Consider the following 21234-nt stretch of genomic DNA (forward strand, 5'->3'; position numbering starts at 1 on the left):
CCAAACTATTTTTAGAAACATATTTAACATTTCAGAACGTCTTTCTTAACCCTACAAATGATGGAAAACAATGTAATAACCATGAGTTGGGGAAAATGTGTTAATTGCACCCAATCCTACCACATAGGAAAAAAATTGCTATGACTGTTGAAGTGAGTTGTTTTATAGATGCTTGTCTGTAAAGCCAGACACACAAATAAAACAGGGACAGGGAACATGTGATCATGGAGATGTTGTTGGACTACAGCTATCCCTGACCATGATGTAGTGACGTCCTGCAACCTCCTCATGGTCACACGTTCTTCATACAAAGGAACAGAAAAGCAACCCATCACAGCAGTGGTTCAGATTCTCTCCAGCCTGGGGGGGGGGTATTTGCACACTTTATTTTGCAGTTCTTCTACGGCACACTTTTAGTACAGTACTCAAAAACACAGATCTTCCATATGCCCATGTTTCGATGTATGACAGAGAGGTGCTGTGCAATACTCATTTTTATCTCGATGACATTTCAGCTACTAGAACATTTCCTCCTAATTACCTTTAAAAAGCACTGTCATCCATTCAAAACAAACAGAATATTTTTCTTCAGGGTATCAGGAGCTTGATAATATGTCTAGCATTCCTTCAAATGGGAACACCCCCCCCCCCCCCGCAAACCATTACATTGGTAACTCAAGGCAGTTCTTGAGGTAAGGCTTGTAAAAAGCATAATGAAATTCCAAGCAACTCCCCTAACAGAGAACGTTATTTAAAACCAATGTTACGATCAAGCTAGAGCAATGCACACCTGGAAAAAGGGTTCTGTGTATTTATCACCAGCTAGATAAGGAGCTGCATCCATAAACATGTGCTAGGTGCGCTGGGTGGGAGCCTAAGTCAGCAGCCTGCATGCACACGGCATTAATGAGACTATCAGTGACATGCTGCTGCAGCCATACACTTGGATCAGGGCCACGCAGTACCATTCTGCCAAAAGTAAGCATTTTCAGTTCAATGGGAGAGTTAACCACACCCTTGAAACTCTCCCCCTCAACTCACTGGAAATTACACGTGTTCAGTTTTGACTAGTTCATGTGCCTGAATAATATCTACCAGAAGCACTTTTTTCTATTAAGTGACTCCTTTTATTTTAAGGAATTAAAAACTTTAATTCTACCTCAATGACAATAAAACATAAGCTTGCAAAAATGCTGACATGATTCATTTTTGTATGCATGAAAAAAAAAATCCTGTACAAAATGTTTGAACAATCAGGCAAAAATGATGTACACGGGAGGCAGATAAACTCTCTCCCACTGAAATTGTAGGGGCTCCCATGTGCTTTGGTTTATGGAGGAGAAGGTTTTATTGCCTTCAATCATGACAATGACATCCTTGATGGGAAACCCACCAGCTTCAATTATCATGTTGGAATGTAGGATAATGTACACACAGCATCGCCCAAGTTAATCAAAACACATTGTTATCTGAATTTACTGTGACTCTTCTTTTGAATCTCATATCAGCTCTAACTCTGAAGAATCTTCCTATTTATCTTTACCTCCCAAGGCTTTGAACTTCATGCAAATTATCTTAGTAAGTGAGGCTGTAATACTGTATAGCAAATATCAATGTATTAGAAGAGTTTGGACTTCACACCTTGAAGTCATAGCACTGTACAGTCATATTAAACAAAGTCCTCCAGCTACTGCTTAGAATGCATCTTCTAATATTATCAAATTTTTGAATGGGCATAACTAACTGCTGCTTCTCATGTTTCATGGATAACATGGGAGTGGCTGCAGCACTGCTGCTTCTTGCAACTCTGAGATAGTAACAAAAGCTGCAGGCCTCTTGCTGTGATTCCTCCCTGTGCCAGTGTGTGGGCTCCTCCTATGGGGCTCAGAACTTCTGATGCTACTTTCATAGTTCAGGAAGATGCCTTACTGCAGTCGCTTCCACAGGACAAAAAATGTTGTGAGAAAGGGTTGTGTCAGTGATTTGCAGTCTGAAAATCCCACATGAAGGTTCTATCTCCTTATTAAACCCACAGGTATTAAGAATCAATATGTAGAATCATCTCACCATTCTTCTTTACAAATCCTGCAAGATTTTCTATTAATTGGATCTACCTTTTTATAGAAAAGTAGATTAGAACCAATAGCCATGGCATATTACTTACTGACGTATAAAGGAACCCTTCTCCATTTAGGGCTATATACAAGCCTGTTTTTACACCCTGGATAGCGACAACTCGAAGTCCCACTGGTATAAGGTTGAACAATGCTGTAAAAATAAAGAAGATCTGTCACAGATAAGCAAATGATGTCATGTAGAAATCCTATGCACAGTTAATTCTCAGATTCTATCTGTGACTATATCGTAAGACTGAAGCCAGAACACAACAAAGTTCATTTCAGCCACAGTATTAGAAATCAAGCTAGGAGTAGTGGCAGTAGCAGATTTAAATTGGTTCAAAAACACTTCTCGCTGTACCAGAATTGTTTCAGATTGGTTCCCATGAAAAAATAAATATGTACCTTCTTCACTCAGGTTCACTTTTGTCATGTGTCAAAATATTCAAAGTTACAACAACAATATATTATTATTTGTACCCCACCCATCGGACTGGGTTGCCCCAGCCACTCAGGGTGGCTTCCAACATATATAAAAACATAATAAAACATTAAAATGTTTCCCTATACAGGGCTGCATTCAGATGTCTTCTAAATGTTATATAGTTACTCATCTCCTTACATCTGATGGGAGGGTGTTACTGTACATAAGGTGGGCACCACTACCAAGAAGGCCCTCTGCCTGGTTCCCTGTAACTTCACTTCTCGCACCAAGACAGAAGAATTAAACCAGGGGTCGGCAACGTGCGGCCCATGGGCCAGATGCGGCCCACTAAGACTGTTTTACCAGCCCATGAGCTGCCCCCAAACGGAGCTGCCCACTCGGCGAGTCCCCCACGCACTGCACTAAACCAGCACAGCGTGGCACGGGGACTCGCCGAGTGGCACCGGAAATCGCATCTGTGCACGCGCAGATACCAGAAATCGTGTCTGCACATGTCCAGATGCCAAAAATTGCTTCTGCGCAGGTGTGATTTTCAGCACCTGGGCATGCGCAGACACGATTTCCGGCATCGTGCTGCGCCAGTCTGGCCCACGGACAATCTCCATTGCCAGTAAACCTTGCCGACCCCTGAATTAAACCCTTCCCTGCTATCTAAACCTTCTGACAACAGGGCTTCAGAGAAGCTGAATTGCAGCATCCATCTTTGAAAGTATCAGTGTGCACAAATAGCTGCTTTAAATTGCTTCCCATAGCAACGGTCTCCATGTGGTAAGCCATTTGTGTGTTGTAGCGGCTCACCACACAGATGGGGTTTTTTCATGCAACTTCAGCCTCTTACTCTTCCCTCCCCGCCCCAGGTCTGTGTTGATGTGTGGGAAATCTCCTGATCTGCCTGGCAAACCATTGCACACAAACAGCTGGCTGCATGGAGGCAACAACAATGGACGACAATTGAAGCATCCTCCATACAGTGGAGTCAAAATCCATCTTGGGCATATTTTCTGGCTCAGCACTTGCAAAGGATCAAGCAATCACGCAACAGTTTCTCAAAGGGTTGCTTATTGATTTAAGCTGGGAGGAGAAGCATCCGCAGAAAGTGAGACCTTGAAATCATGACAACAACAGGTACAAATGTTTTGACCAAAGTGAAAATGTATGAAAAAGAACAACTTGCTCATTATTGCTCATCACAGGAGAGGGACATGACTCAAGCAATATGCCCAGGAGGGAGAAAAATAACAGACCGCTCACAGGAAATACATAGAGAAAATTAGGCTCTATTATTAATTCTTTGTCATATTAGAAGATTGTGAGCACCATCAGAATTGGACTTTTGAAGCTGCTGTAAAATGAAGCAGATGCTTGCGTCTCTGCAAGTAAATGACATTCATCTTGTATAGGGCCCCACACCACCAAGGTGGCCCCACACAGCCCGGGGAAGGGGCATGAGCGACTGTGGGCTTGCCTTAATTGTACAAGGCGGCTGTGCATTGTTTTGCTTATTTAAAAACCTTTAGAGGAAGGTGCTCATGTTGCACACAGCGCCATGAGCCACTCTTATGTTTTCTCTCTCCTCCTATACTTCAGAGTGAGGCAAAACAATTTCCTGCCATTCTGTGTGTATCTGAAGAAGTGTGCATGCACACGAAAGCTCATACCAAGAACTAACTTAGTTGGTCTTTAAGGTGCTACTGGAAGGAATTTTTTTATTCTGCCATTCTGGAGCCACTCTAGTTCTTATCACACTCCTTGACCACTTCAAACATTTAACTAAAGCAACAGCTCTCTCCAAACCATAACTTTTTAATGGAGTTTTCAGGTGTGCTGGATGTAGCACATCGAAACTTTCTATAAGTGGTTTTCAAGAAGAGTTAGAAAAATGGAAAGTGAGGGGTTAGGAGAAAGTGGAATGTTGTTGGTAGGATGACCTCCAGCAGTGGCCCTGGTCTCTAATACATTCCAAAACAGCTTGTTCAGGAACTGTTAGTGGATCATCTGTGTATGCACAGCAGAACAATGATGTGGTGAGAGGACATCCACCTACTAGCCTGTCTTTCCCTCCTTTCCTCCATTCAGATTTCCAGGCAATGCAGCCATGTTGGATACTTTGCTGAGGCAGCAGAGAAGAAGAAACACATAATCCTAGAAAGTCCTGCCCTGTGTACATCCTATCCGATTGCTCTGCTGGTAATGTCACCCTCCTTCATGTGGATTCATATTTCAAGCTCTTGAGCAGCGCATGAAGATATGTGGTGGAACTCACACCAACAGACCAAAGGGAAAGCATTACTCACAGTATTTACAACATTGGACTCCCTCCAAAGGATTAACACAGAAAAGAGGGTTTTTAATGGAACATGGAAGAGCGAGTGGGACCACCACCCATCCTAGGGTAACCTGACCAACCTCAATTTCACTGAGTTGGAGACACAGTTAAGTGACATTTCTAATGAATAATGGGAAATTGTGGATTGCCATCACAATTCATTGTTGCATTCTGGCTGCTGCTGAATTCAGCTGCCACCATAATGATCATGAAATATTAAAGTAGTCCTTTGCTTAGTAGGGTTGCCATATTTTGAAAAGCCAAAGAGCGGCCATTCAAAGCAAATAAATGCAATTTGTCCCAAATTTTAGCTCTGAAAAAGAGGGCACATGGCAACCCTACTTACAGCAATGCTACCTATGTAATTTAGACTTATTTAGTGTTGTTCTAACACACCTTAAGAGACTATTATGCCTAGCAATACTTCAAGAAGCCTGCACACTTAAGCTGAAACTAGGAAGCAGGTATGGAGATTCTTCTCAAACTAGCACATAATTTTAGACATTTTTGAAAACTATTTTTGTTGAAAAGGAAGCCGGGCTATCATCCTGCAGCGAGCAGCTTCAGCACTTTCCTGAAATCGCATGCTTCGTCCCATTCACATATACGAAGGCACTGGTGGTTTAAAAAATATGTATTTCTATTTCAATTTGTAAATATCAAAAAAGCAAAAACAACTTTTACCAAAAGCAAAATCAGAAAACAAGAGGCATAAAACAACCCACACCCAGTGATGTTTGCATGTAAATCTTGAAATGGTTAACTTTACAATATGTGTGGAAGAGATGAATAGTTTCCTAGAACAATCACTTACTAGAATTACTGCTGTCATCCTTGGTTCCATCGAGACTTCCATCAGGGTGCATTTGCAAGTAGTAGCCTTGCCTGCAATATAACCTGGTCACTATACCCTTGAGCTGGGGATCTGAAAGACAAACATATTTCGTCACTAGCCTCCAAGCCATGTAAACAGATATCCCAATGTCTCTATTTGAGAACAAGATACTCTATAACTGCACAGCTCCCCTTAATGGCTGCCTTCAAGGAGTGGGGATGTAAGCATTGGTGAATTTTGATTCACCCAGTTTCTCATTTTTCCATTCTTAAATTCTGTTTTCTACACTTCTGCAGCAATTTGTGATTTATTTATTTATTTTAAAAACCCCATGGAAATTATTCAGCATCTTAGTGCGAATTAATGCTAATAAACACATTTTTGACCTGGGTACACGTTTTTGCAAGCAATTTATCCTAATATAATGATTTTCCCCCTGATTTTTTTGAAAATAAAAATAATATATTCACCTTTATGCACACTTTTATTCAATATACGCATTTTAAAAAATAAAACTTGGTTGGAGAACTGGACCACAAAATTCAAATGAATGCAAATTTTGAAGGATGGCTGTGTTTCAGTTCTCGTACTGTTTCGGAATGTGTGAATTTGATAGATTTGCCTTTAAATGCAAACTGAATTGAATTTCTACTTCGTCCCTAACAGGGAGTAAACCAATTCCTAACAGGTTATCAAAATTTTAGCAGCCATTCTGCTCCTGAAGAATAAGCGGAAGCCAAAAAGGACAAAGCTTTTATCAACAGAGTAACTGATGGACCACCTTTTGTTTCCCACTACAAATGGATGAGCCCCATTTTATCCCTGAAAAGTGTCTTTGATAGCTTCTTTTTCTGTCAGCTGAAACCAACATTCCAGCAAGCTGGTAATTCATAAGAACAGATAAGTTAATTGAAAAGATCAGTTGATAATGTTTATCACACTATGCATTTTTTTCTCTTAGTTACGGCTCAAAATGGTTGTTCGTGTTGTTCATTCCCATATTGAGAAACATCAGTGATTTAAGATATGGTCCATGTTGCCCACATAAAACAAGGGTAGGTGAGCTACATTCTATTGGACATATGCTTACTGATTAGACTACGGAAGCTCACATACTTAATTGGTTGAAATTCAGGCCTATTAGACATTATGATGACTAACACCAGGGAACACACTGACTGTGAACAACCACTTAGCAATAAATAAAAATGGGACTCTTAAGAAACAGAAGTGCTGAAATAACTTGGAAAATTCCCAGCAGCACCAAAATAGAATTGTTATTTCTTCATAAAAAACATAAGCCTCTTACTCTTAAAATGTGTACAATATAGCTCCATTATAATTAGTCATCTAAATTGCTCAATACAAAGTCTATCCATGCTCTTTCTTTCCCTTTCTTCCAACAAGAGCTGCAGCAACCCACCTTTCTTCTAATCCTGTTCCTATTTGCACAGGAAATCTGTACAGGTTCCAAGTTCTACTTTTTAAAGTTCTCTTCGCAAGCTTAATTCTTTTGAAATGCACACAGGAGTGTAATCCGGCTGGTACACTTTCATAGGAACATACTTTCAGTACTTTCAAAAATTTCTAAACTTAGCAGAGATAAATGTAGTGTACCATAATAATTAACATAACCTGGGAGGTCCAGGCCAACCAGTCACTCAGGAAATGAAAAATTGTACCTTTCAAGTTCACATTATTCATAACTAAAAATCATGTTTGCTAAGCACGGTTGTTAATAATGAACAATGTCACATGCATACAGGAACAAGAGGGTTTATAACACGGAGAGAACAGTAAGATGCATGTCTTTCAGTAAAAGGATTCCAAGTAATGACTGATAAAAGAGCTTTCTCCAGGCAACTGAAACCTCCTGTCCTATTTCAGATGTGAATCGTGTGTCATTTCTGATAAAAGTGGGGCATCATGTTGACATGTATTCCTCAGGTAATGCTGGCAGATCACATCAGGTACGAAAATGTCTTACATTGGTAGAGTGATATGGAAGGTTATAATTTTTATGTACTGGCAGATTTAATCCTTTTTGTCTTTCAAATGTCATATTATTATTATTGTGTGCATGCAAAAAATCTAATAATGCGGATTACCTTTAAGAATGCAAAATCAATAAGAACCTTGAAAAGTTATGTCTTTTTCAGAGTTGAACCTAAGTAACAGGCATGACTATGCAACAGACATTATGCCTAGTTTAAAAATGAAAACATATTGTATATGGTAAGTTGCATGTTCTCAAGCTATGTGTTCAGAATGCAAGGGCAACTGCCGCCCTTTTTTTCTTGTTAAAACTTAAAATCTATGTGTGTAAAAACTTTATGCTACCAACCTCAAAGGAACTGTATGGGTAATTCCCATCCCTCTTTCCTGCTCACTGGAGAATAGAATATTCTGCAGTTTTCTGCCAAGGGCATAATCAACAAGTAGCTCAAGCCCTCCATCCGTCATGGAAGTCTGTGATTCCAAAACTGTCATGCATGAGCAAACCCTCCATGAAAATCAAATCATGTAATCCATTTTAATTTAGTCACATCCGGAAAGTACAGAGACATAGCAGAATGACAGAGCCATTTGTCACTTTGCTTCTAATTTGTACAGAAACTAGCCAGTCCACATTAGTATGACTACCAAGTCAGAAGCATCTATAAATCAGTAGGTTGCATTTCTATAGGAATAGAAAATAGAAGGGCAGTGGGATAATAATACAAGATTTCCATATATAGGAGCACTAATACCTGGCTAAGAAAAAGAAATTCAGATGGTTCGTTTTTTTATAAAAGACAGGGATTGCCATCATTTTTGTGTATGTCATTCATCTGTGTGCCAGTTTCATATAAGCTTCCCATAAATCAAGGTTTTATCCCAAAGCTTCAGCTGAGGGCTGAAGTGACAAAGAAAATCTGCAGGCTAGAGAACCCTGGCACAGTTTTGCACCTGGCAATTCTACCTATATCAAGGACTAATGTAATTCATTTGGCTACAGCCCTTTCAGAACTCCCTCTAGAATTTTAATTTCTAAAGCACCTGGGAAAATTCCATAGAAAATAAGGTATTCCAGATCATCAGTGAGCAGCTCAGTAGGGAAAGGACAGGAGCCTAATTTGCAATGCTAAGTACGAAAATTCTGAACCACAGCCAATTTTATATTGTTATGTACAGGAAGCTTCCTCTATAATACAGAGTGGCAGGGTTCCTTAACTTGTGATTAACTTCATTTACTCCTTGCCAGAATGCATAAAAGCACATGAAATGAAGTGGTATATTCTTTCTGGTTAGATACGCAAAAGCATCACTCCAAAATGCTGCTGGCATATTCACGGAATGTCGTACGGCACACTGTATGTGGTCCTATTTCTTGTTAATATGCCAATTGCACAAAATATGGAAAGAAACCACTCGTATTACTTGTATAGAATTTCACATTTGCTTGTATTGAGAGGCAAGAGCTGAGCGCCTGCATACAGAACAGGAGGAGAGAGAAAACTGCATGGTCAACAATCTGGCAAACAAAAGAAAAGAGAAAGAAATTCTACTTGCCTCCAAACCGATTAAACTGAAATTTTCAATATTATATATGTCACACACAGTAAATGTAGGGCAACCAGGGTCAACGCTTGTTTTTAATTTGAGGATTGTGCCAAGATGCAAGGCTTTCCCAGTCTGTCTTACAGAGTATTTTGGCAATGAACACCTACCTTTCTCCATCTCCTGCTGTTAGCACTAGGCATGAAGCAATCAATTAAAAATACGTGTTATAAGCCTTGCCAAAAGCAGGCAAAAGTATTGTTCTATGTTTTCGCATATACATAAAGAGGAATGAGTGGTCTGAGCTCATCAGGAAGCATTTTTGCCCATGCAAAATTGAATTGAACCCATGCAAAATCCCTCTCACCATGACCACTGTATTGCCAATAGGAAGGGATTTCACTTAAATAACACCTCCCCATCCCAGTTGGTTCATTTCTATAAAACAACTGTGAGATGCTAGATTTGGTTTTGCTAAACTGATGCTACGGCCAACCACCACCTCAAGCAAGATTCACTGTTCTCGCTGCTATTCCCTGCATGTGGAACATAGGATAATACAAGACACAAGACTTCAGGCCCCAGTGGGGGGAAACTGAGCTCTGCCTGCCATTTCCCTTCCCTCCATGAAGGGTGAAAAGGGAGAGGGCCCCATTCCTGTACAGAATGGCAGATGTTGCCATCTCAGGGGACATGGTGATGTGTACACCACACAGCAAGGCTTAGGGCTGAGCTGCATGCAGCCCTGAGTCTAATTTCATGTGGGTGGGTGGGAAGCCCAGTGGAAAAGAAGGGCTGGAGGAAGGAAACACTATGGACAAAATCCAACATGGATGGGGCAATGTAAGAGGAAATAGCGGAAACCCTCTGGCAAGCGATCAGACCTCTGGAAAGAGTGATCTGTCCATCCTCTGATAGTTGACGGGGTAAGAGGAGAAAGAGAGGGAGAGAAGAAGAGTTTGGATTTGATATCCCGCTTTATCACTACCCGAAGGAGTCTCAAAGCGGCTAACATTCTCCTTTCCCTTCCTCCCCCACGACAAACACTCTGTGAGGTGAGTGGGGCTGAGAGATTTCAATGAAGTGTGACTAGCCCAAGGTCACCAGCAGCTGCATGTGGAGGAGTGGGGACACGAACCGGGTTCACCAGATTCCAAGTCTACTGCTCTTAACCACTACACCACACTGGTGTAGTGAGAGAGAGAAGGAAGTGGCAGGGGAGGCAGAAAGGGGGCCCTGACCACTGTCCATCTGGCTCCAGCTACCACTGGCTTGGGCCATGCCCTCCACTAGCATTCATTCATTGAAAGATCCACCTAAGGGTATGTGTATCTCAAAAGGAGGAGGAGGTGGTGGTGGTGGTTGCACACTCCTGTCATAAGGCCTCAATCTAGATCTCCAAAAGATGTCTGGGAAGTTGATTCAATTACTCTCAATGAGTTCTGGACTTCATTTTTATAGATTCAGGCATCATTATTTTATCTTCACTTCACCAAACTGTATTAAACTAAATGGCCTTTTTTAAGATCTCCTGGGCACATTGGTGGTTAGCTTTTTGGCTCCCCGCATAATTGGATTCCTATCCGAACTAACTAGGGCAAATACTGATTTTGTTAAGGTGAGTGAGAGAGGTGAATCAAGTGGAATTCACAATTGCAGAAAGATATTGAAGAGAAACTAAGATTTATTGCACTGTTCTGTTACAAATTAATGGCTGAGGAATCAATCTTTCATAGTGCATCTCTTTCCAATGTATTTAAAGCTATTGTTGGAACATTAGGACATTGCATCTTTCTACCAAAGTATCATCTCCTTTTAGGAGATTTCCAAAGGCATAGTGCAATGTAGATTATTGAATATCTAAGATTCAATTTAGGATGATTGCCAGAAAAGTTAAAGCAATGAGAATGTTGCGTAGGACAAAGTGTACAAATTATTACTGAAAAATGAAATGATTTCAGAAACAGTTAGGGAATGTTCTAAAATTAGCCACTGAAAGGGGATTCTCCCTTTTCTGGAAGCCAGTCAATTGTGGATTGAAAAAGTTGCTTTTAACGGCAGTAATATATAGGCTAATCCTTTAGGGATTTGGAGATGCAGTGTAGAAGATCCTGCTTTAGAGTAAAGAGCTGAATTAGATAGCTGCCAACTCCTTACAAATCCTACAGTTCTATGATTTTATAAATATCTGCCAGTAATACACCCTTCACTGTTTGTGTCTTTTAAAAAGAAATAGGCACAATAAAGTAAGAATAGATTGCCCCTTTCAAAAGAAAAAAGGCTGAACATAAAGAGAGTATCAGATCTGCACTGACTAAATATATTATAAACAGAAACATTTCAATAATATTCCTGTGTGCCTCAACACTGCAGAACCAAGAAAAGGATGGTGGAAGAAAGGGAGCGCAAATGTGTAGCTAAGAGAGGGAGAGAAATAGTTGAGTTGCAGCTCAAAATAGGAAGGGGGCAAAACTCCATAGCTCTCAAAGGACAGTACAAAATCCACTTTAATAGAAGAGCTGGGGCAGTAGAGGGATCCCCTCCTGCCCCATGTCCCAGCTGCATGCTTCAAAACCTACAGAAATAAAGCAATAAACAATCCTGCAGGATCCCTGGCCTCTGGTCAAAATCCCTTCCAAAACTTCTCTTTACCATGGCACAATTTTATCTGCAGGCAACAAGCTATGTATGCAGCAGGCCCAGATTATGATACTTAGTAAGAGCATTCCAAGAGAATCACCATCAAATAGTACTTCAATGGGATCTCTCATTAAGTACGGTATGTCGCATTTCATGGAAGGTCAAAAAGTTATTTGTGCCTGTTTCATAGGGATTTAGGAAATTATACTTTACTAAATAAAGTGCCAGGTCATGTTCTGGTGTTTTCCTGCTTCCCCAGCGCTATCTGTTAATACGATGTAACAGTGCAGACAGCAACAAATCTTTTGCTTTTCCTTGAGCGCTTCTCTGGCTCCCCATTTGACTTCTGTGGCTACTCATTTCCAGTGAACCTTTGATGCCGATCAATAAAAAAAGAAGCATCCCTTACACTGAAAGCAATCATTACCACTAAAAATACTTGCGTGCCGTGAGAGGCATGACAATTTAATCTGTATGGAAATGATGAATTGTGGAAAAGGGGAAAGAATTAAAATTGTTTTCAAAGCTTGGCATACTTTACAAACAGTTCCTGTAGCTCTGTTATGACTACCTCTATTATATACTAGGACAGAGAGCGAGAGACAGTTCTGAATTTCTAACTGCCCTGCAGGAGACAATCATGGCTCTTACCTGAAACACAGTGTTGGCAGAGAAAGACGGATACATTTGCCTCAGTAGCCTAAACTTACTATTGCATGATAATAGGTATTTGTAGTTGTCACTGAACCACAACTAGGTTGGGCATGAGGCTTCACAAATAGAGACTTCACAAGTAAGTGGAGGATGAAATGCTTTTAGACGAAACATGTCACAGCTCAAAGGGCCAATGGGTTTATTTATGTGGAAATAACCAGTTCCACTCTAATAAAGCTGGGTTAATTACTGCTCCTGATACTCCCTTCTGCCACAGTGGATCATTATTATATTACTTCTGCATCAAACCTGGTTTTCAGCCTATCTGCCAAACCCACAGGATTCTTCATTTCAATCTGTGTTAAAGATCAGCTAGCATTTTGTAAATTTGAACACTTCTGAGTGCTCAAGTTACATGCCACCCGCTTCAGCTTAAATACAAGGACCACAAGATTTTCCTTTCCTGTTCAGTGCTCATGAAGACACCAATAAAGGGGCAATACAGGGAAAGCCGATGGGATTTAAATAGCCTGGCTATCCTCAGGAATGCAGTCAAAGTAGTAGGGGTCAGTGATGAATAAAGAGTAGTGATGATCTTTCACATAAAGGCTTAACACATATTTATTGAGTGTTTTTATTGAGTGACGCTTACCTAACAACTGATTCATATGACCCTTTGGCACAGAGTGGCTTAGTGGGCTCATGGAAGATTCTTACATTTTGGCAAATAGCCAGCTGATTGCTGCTCAACAAACCACTTGCAAAACTTATGAAACTGGGCTGTGTGTGGGCATGAGGCTAGGCATGATCTTAATGCATTGCAAAGCAGTCAGCTGACTGTTCCAAGGGACATTCAGGTCAAACCATGAGTACAGACACCTACCCCTCTGAGATGCAAGAGTTATCAGGTCTGGGTTGGGACCAGTACCATCACCTGACAAGAATGAGACCAGCTCAGGATCCAGATGTCTGGGAGGGAGAAGGGGGATGTTGGTGACTGCCTATGGGAGGCCTACTCAGCCAGTGCCTCTACTCAATCCAAACCCTCCACAGGCTGGCATAAGGAGTGGGTGGGTTGATTGTTCTATTCTCTATCTTAGTGTACTAGACACTATCATAATTGATTTTTGAAAAGTTGATTTAAATTCTCACCCAAATGGTGGTCCCAGGATTTTGGCCATTCAATAACCATGGCCCAATGGGAAAATTTATGGAAGATCAAATGGAAATTTACAAACTGTTACACGATTAGAGAGAACTTTCAAAAAATGCAACATCGATGGTATCTAACACCATGGAAACTTTCAAAAATGTATAAAAATGTGTCAAGTAATTGTTGGAGATGCGGAGACTCAGGAACATTCTACCATATGTGGTGGATATGTAGGAAAATACAGGTATTCTGGGAGAGTATCCATGTAGAACTGCAAAAAATGCTAAAGATCTCTTTCAATAAAAAACCAGAGGCCTACCTCCTGGGAATAACAGATTTGAATATTAAACAAAAGAGGAAGGGTATCTTTTTATATGCGATGGCGGCAGCAAGAGTTTTGATCGCAGCAAAATGGAAGAGTAATGAAATCCCCTCTATACGAGATTGGATCCAAAAGCTGACAGAATATGCCGAATTAGATGGTTTATCAGAAAAGATAAAGAATAAATCAAAACAGGAATTTGTTTCTAAATGGGAGGTTTTTAAAGAATATCTGAAAAATAAATATAGTAGTTTAGATTCTGTTGCAGCATTAGAGGAACTTCAGTAATAGTTGCTAGGTAGATAGAAGAAATTAGATTTATTGAGAATAAGTTTAATTATGAAAATGTGTATTGGCAATAAGTAATATGAATTTGAAATATGGAATAGACGGGAAGTTGGGTCTTTAGTGTTAAGACCAATAGATGTTTGTTTGCCAAGAAAATTATGTGTCTATGGTTATTTTTGTAATTTGTGTGTAATTTTGTATTTGTGTTTCTTTGTGTGTGTTTTTGTTGTTGTATAAATAAAGATTTTTTAAAAAAGAAAAAATAATTAAATTCTCACCCAAATATTTTCACTCCACTGCCTAATGCTACCACCTCATTCAGACTATTGGGAGAGCCAATCCTAGTATGCCCTTTATATGGCAATTAGGGTAATATGGGTAATTAGGGCTCAGGAATAGCATCTTGCACAAACCAATCCAATGATCCCCATCACAAAGATTATTCCCCTGCCCCTGTGTTAATTATTAGCAATTTATTTCACGCAGAGACCTAACACAACAATGCAGCCCAGGAGTTTGAAACCAGGTAGTTCTAACTTCCAAGGCAATTTGCTAACTTAACAATATCTGAATTTTCCAAATAATTTTTTTCAGCATAACACACTTTCCTCCTTTAACTCATATGTGTGGAACTATGAGGAAAAATAAATGTTGAGCTGAGTGCTAGATTTGTAGTTGGGAATTCAGAGTGCAACTGAACCCAAAATGGAAGATACTCGGCTGCAATCTGTTCCACTGATACAATAACACATTGACACATGTACTTGGAAGCACAATGCTGACTACATATAGGTAAAAAATCACTGCCTGCCCTTGATTTCATTTTCCAGCATTCACATTGTCCTTCCTTTCAATGCTCCCCACACAAGTCCACATTAACTGTGCAGAATTTAATTTTTATATATTATGGACATTCTAGTTCAGTGGTTCCCAAACATTTTCCCCCTCCTTGGACCACATGACAAGTGCTGAGAGTCACATTTTATTCACTGACAGTGAATAGTGAGAAACTTTTAATAATGCAAAAGTTTCCTTCATTAGAAAAGTTACAGACCCCTGAAGGTTGAAAATAAGGGGAAAGATTGAAATCCATTTCATTCCATCATAGGATTGCAAGGTATGGTTTTCTTAGTGCATCAGATGAACATTTCCAAAGTTAATCTGAAATTACATACTAGGGGGAAACAGATGCTGGCTCCTGGGGGCTAAGGCGCTTTGACCGCCCCCCCAATATTTTTTGAGGGGGCCAGCCCTTACTGTATTCAGAGGGCTGTGTGTGTAACATTGGTACATGACATTGGGGGCCCTCAATTGTCTGGAGAAGCTGGTGCCTCTAGGGGAGAACAATTGTTCTCCACCAGAGGCACCAGCTTCTCCAGACGATTGAGGGCACCCTGTATAGGTCAGGGGCCCTCCAGATGCTGCTGGACTACATCTCCCATCATCCCTGCCCATTGCTGGCATCACTGGAGCTGATGGGAGTTGTAGTTGGAGGTCAAAGGTTTCCTACACTGGTGTAGTTGGTCAATCTACAATTTTGTAGTGTTTAAAAATGAAGACAAACCTAAGCCCATTCTGACTACTAATTTCAAACCTCAGCAGCCCCCAAAGCATTTTTGTGGTTGATGATGCTAAGGAAGTTCAAAAAGAATAATCCAAGGGTTATCAAGGCAGTGCCTGAGGGCATGTATGTGCCCACAGGGTTCCCTCAACTCTGCCCCCACTGAAATTATGCTTGTAAAAAGGCTGTGTGTGTGTGTGTGTGTGTGTGTGTTGTAGCCAGTGGAATGGGTTGTGGTGTGTGCTTGGTTACCATGTGTGTGAGTGTGCGTGTCCACAATGTTTGTAAATGTGGCCACGGGCACAAAAAATGTTGGCAACCGCTGGAGTAAGTGATAATGTTGGCGCTGTCATGCTCATACAATAACCAAGAGGGGGAAGAAAAATAGGACTTCTGAATTCATAGCATCAGCTAAAGAGCCTAACACCCTCTAGGGAACGATCTATATTATACTTTAATCAAGCCTGTACTGGTGTCCCGTGAGAGGAAGCAATATGTAATTAGATCACTAATAGATGACAACAGAAGTCTGGATCCCCATCAGCATTCATCTTCAGTGTGCTTCAACAATTCAATAAATTAGCATACCCTCTCAGGTAGATTCAGAGCCAATATTGATGTAAAGAGATATATTTGAAATAGCAGTATAAACTTCAAAGACTAGCCAGGCAGGACAATGAGCAAAAATGGCAGTGTTCTAAAGTGTTTTTGCTACTATAGATGGCATTCATCTACATTGGTATATACTTATACAAATGGAGAAGCAGAAGCTGTGGTGTTGTCATGTCAGGACTCAGCAGAATGAGGAGGACAACCCCTAAATGCTACAGGGCTGTTTGCCGCATTTTGAAGTACATGACTATCTAAAGATCACCACCCATCCTGGTAAGACCATTAGGACTGCAGTCTTTATAATATTCTGTACTATTATTATTAGAATTTCTTACCTGCCGTTCACCATGGGACTCAGGGTGGATTAAAACAATATAAAAATACAACACTAAACCATTTAAAACAATCTACAATCTAAAGACTAGGGTAGCCCCTAAAATACCTCTCTACCAGGTGTCAAAGGGATAAGGAAGTGCATCTTCAGCCTATGGTGGGCGTTATGCAATGATAATTCTAGGCACACACTTACCTGGGAGTGAACACAATGGGTCTATAGTCTGAGTAGACATGCACAGGGTTGTGCTGTAAGGCAAGAGTTCAAAGGTGCCAAACTGCACCACTGTATGTAAATGAATTTTTTTTTAACTTATCATGAGTAACTCTACTGACTTGATCTTTAAGGGGTTCTCTTGCAGTGGAATGCAAGAAGGAAGAGGCTAGAATGCAGAGAATATTACATCAGTCCTGTGTGTTGCACTCCTAACTGAGACAAAACACCAAATTATATGGGAATTCATAAGTATATCATGGCCCACTAGGGTAACACCATGTTTCTGGTACAGAATTTTAATTTTAGACAAACCAGTAACTCTATCTTGTGCAGAAACCACCAACTAGACCAGTGTTTCCCAAATTTGGGTCTTCAGCTCCTTTTGGAGTACAATTCCCATCACCCCAGACCTCTGGTCTTGCTAGCTAGGGATAATGGGAGTTGAAAAACAGCTGAAGACCTAAGTTTGGAAACACTGGACTAGACAGATGGATCAATTAACACCAAACTTCAACCTCCTCTACTTTATAAATTCATAGACAGGGCTAAGGGTTTTTGGTCTGATTCTTTCTAAAACTTGGATCCCTGTGTTTGGTGTGTTTCACAAGAGATCCTAATTAAAGAAGTAACACACTAAGGGAGTTCCTTTTATCTCCCAGGATATCTTAGACATCCTATTGTTGTGATGTATAAAATGCTGGATGGTAACAGAAATCTGTGCAGCAGATGAATGTTACATTAACCAGCTGTTGACAGACACATAAGGCAACAGCAATCACAGTTTGGTTGCTATTCCTCAGAACTGCTCGCCTAGTCCATAGAGAATTCAAAGATGTCTCAATCAAAGCCTCTTATTGCCTATCTTGGGACACTCACAGATAGAGATTGAGAATAATTTCAAATCAGTTTACATTTAAAGGCAAATTTACCTAATGCTTACTTTCCAAAATAATCTGAAAAATGCAATACAGGCTCCTTTCAAAAATTGAATTTTGCAGTGATGTTCTCCAGCCAAGTAGTGCCACATAGGTGGCGAAAGGGGTGGATACGAATGCATATTAGTGAAAATAACATGCAAAAATGCATTATTTTAGGCAAAAAATGCTTTGAAGAAATGTGTATATTAGACAAGAATCCAGATGAACATGTGCATATTAGGAGAAATTTGCACTAAAAATGCTGATGAATTTTCATGAGGGCTTAAAAAAAATAGCAAACTGATACAGAAATGTGGAGAACTGAATTTTAGATTGCAAAAGTGAGAAACTCAGAAACTGAAATTGACAGACTCACCTGTCACTATTCACAAATCACAATCTCAATGGAACTGTAAACTCCATTAGAGACAATTTTGTTACTGATTATGTGAGCCATAAACCACATTCTCACATGCTTTCCCTGACGTCTTGAACTCTCTCAGAGAACATCTCTATAATCCCTTCCAACTTTATAATTATATGAGTCTATGCTTTCTCTTTTTCTTCAAATCTTGCCTAAAGCCCCACCTTACAGAGGCAGCCTTTGTTTAACACCCCTGTTGCCACTCCCAAAAAAGTATGCATTGCATTTCTTCACATTCTTCCATTCTCTCTCCCAGTCATTAAACTTTAGATTGTAAGCTCCTAGAAGCCGGAGCTTTTTCTTAAACAAAATCATCTTTTTGCTTATAGTATCCTGTGAAGCGCCTTATAGTATCCTGTGAAGAGGGAATACAATACAAATAATGATGAAAGAGACAGATGCTAACAGTTTATGAATGATTTTGTCAAGGCTGTTGACTCTCTTTCAGTCCCCTTGAATAATAAGCAATCAAAGGCTGAAGTGATTTTAGGGGTTGTTGTGCCAGGACAAGTGATTGTATAAATTAGTCTTGAAAAAATAATAATAATAATGAAAGAACCAAATTATAATAAAAAAACTGTAGCCCTTTTCTTACAATTTAAATGCAAGAGTCATGAATTTACTCTATTTCAACACATCCCTAAAGGAGCTAAGAGTTTGACAATAAAATACAGCATTTCCTACACTGTGATGAGAAAACGCCCTTGCTAAGAAAAAGGTGGATAGGAATGAGGACTACCCACAGGAGAAAATTACACATTAAAATAAAATATGTGTAAAAAGAAAAATGGTTATATTAAATCATTAGTCATTCACTTTGTGGCTGCAGTTTCAAACTGTTAAAAAAAATGGATTAAATTGTAAACTCAGCTTCCCCTGCATTGCTCCCCACAAGCATCAATCATTTGGGGAAGAATGCACTATTTGTCAGCCTTGCCTTAGAAGATATATCTTCCATTGGTACCCCTTTCTACTCTCCACTGCTTTCTTAGAGTACATTGACCTGGGGCAGAAATGTGATATGCCAGACATGAGGCTACCATTGGAAATGGCATTCCTAGGATGATGATGATGATGATGATGATGATGATAATAATAATTTATTATTTATACCCTGCCCATCTGGCTGAGTTTCCCCAGCCACTCTGGGTGGCTCCCAATCGAGTGTTAAAAACAATACAGCATTAAATATTAAAAACTTCCCTGAACAGGGCTGCCTTCAGATGTCTTTTAAAGATAGGATAGCTGCATATTTCCTTCACATCTGAAGGGAGGGTGTTCCACAGGGTGGGCCACTACCAAGAAGGCCCTCTGTCTGGTTCTCTATAACCTCACTTCTCGCAATGAGGGAACCGCCAGACGGCCCTCGACACTGGATCTCAGTGTCCGGGCTGAACAATGGGGGTGGAGACGCTCCTTCAGGTATACAGGACCGAGGCTGTTTAGGGCTTTAAAGGTCAGCACCAACACTTTGAATTGTGCTCGGAAACGTACTAGGAGCCAATGCAGATCTCTCAGGACTGGTGTTATGTGGTCCCGGTGGCCACTCCCAGTCACAAGTCTAGCTGCCGCATTCTGAATTAGTTGCAGTTTCCGGGTCATCTTCAAAGGTAGTCCAGTAGTTGCAGTAGTCCAGAGGTCGGTACACCAAAAGGAATCCCGTACTGCCCCTATTGCCCAGCTTCCAGAACATGCACTCAGAAAACTGGGTCTTCCCAATAGGATGCCTGGTGCAGACAATAATCCTAATAATCCAATAATTCCCAATAATTCCTAATAATCACTTCAAACCCCCCCCCCTGCCCACATGACCTGGGTTGCTGTGCATAAGAGAAACCTGGTGGACAAGCAGCGGCAAGGACAGGCCCATCTGCTTCATCCAACCAGGTCTCTGTCACACATGCCAGGTCAAATCCTCCATCCACAATCAGGTCGTGGATGGCAGTGGTTTTATTCATCATTGACCTGGCATTGCACAGCAACACTTTCAGGTCATGTGGGTTTCCCTTGCTGATTCCAGTAAGTCTCCCATCACTCCTTTCCTGGAACATGTGGGATTATTGAGCATGAAGTCATTGTGTTTGTGCTCACAGTCGACAGCCGATCCTGTGTGGGCAACAAAATATATAATGCAAGGATACTATCCCATAGGGCAAGTGATCCAACACAATTTGGGGAAGAGTGGAAAATACACACTATCAGAATGTTGTTTTAAGTGGCAATGGCCTTTTCCTGCCTAACGTGCCATTGCACCCTTACAGCACAAGCCTATGAATGTTTACTCAGAAGTAAGCTTCCCAGGGTTCAGTGGGGCTTATGTACAGGGTGTAAGACAGCAGCTGTAGTTACCCATTTTGTATGTTTTAATAACTAGGCAAATATTTCAATGAACGCTTATGGATAGGAGATCATTTTAAGTAATATGTGTGGTTGTTGATACAGGACAAGGGTAGCAATTAATCCAGATAGGTGGGTTGCATGGGGAAAGCTATCTCATCACCAGTGCTGAAGTAAAATTTACTTGCCAGTCTGCTTAGCCTCTATATGTGAAATGTTCTTTACCTTAGGTACCAAAGTGCCTCATATCAGCCCTGGAAGGATTCACCAGCTCTTCAAATTACTGAACCCCAGAAACATACAGCAAAATCCTATACATGTCTACTAATTCCCAAGGAAGGATTGCAGCCTCAGTATCTTACCAGAAAGCCCCAAGTCTGCAATATGATGACCAATATTAAGCCATTTAATCTCTTCTTCATCTCTCAGTGTTGCAGTTTTAACCCTCATGCATGATTCTGCATCCCCAAACTGCAGCATGGTTTTGCTGCCCCCTCCCTGAATATCAAATTT

At 40.5% G+C, this 21234-nt stretch overlaps 1 protein-coding gene across 4 annotated transcripts in view; it reads right to left on the bottom strand.

Moving 5' to 3' along the window:
• FGF14 (fibroblast growth factor 14) overlaps positions 1-21234 on the bottom strand; it is a 295007-nt gene that overhangs the window by 69492 nt on the left and 204281 nt on the right. For all 4 annotated transcript variants that reach the window (XM_083501378.1, XM_083501380.1, XM_083501379.1 and 1 more), the window contains 2 exons: positions 5703-5813; positions 2165-2268 (listed from right to left, as the gene is read on the bottom strand). In XM_083501378.1, the coding sequence (XP_083357504.1) occupies positions 2165-2268; positions 5703-5813 (215 nt within the window). The remainder of the gene's footprint in view (positions 1-2164; positions 2269-5702; positions 5814-21234) is intronic.

Source organism: Podarcis liolepis, assembly GCF_965112155.1.
Source record: "Podarcis liolepis genome assembly, chromosome: 4".
NCBI lineage: Eukaryota > Metazoa > Chordata > Lepidosauria > Squamata > Lacertidae > Podarcis > Podarcis liolepis.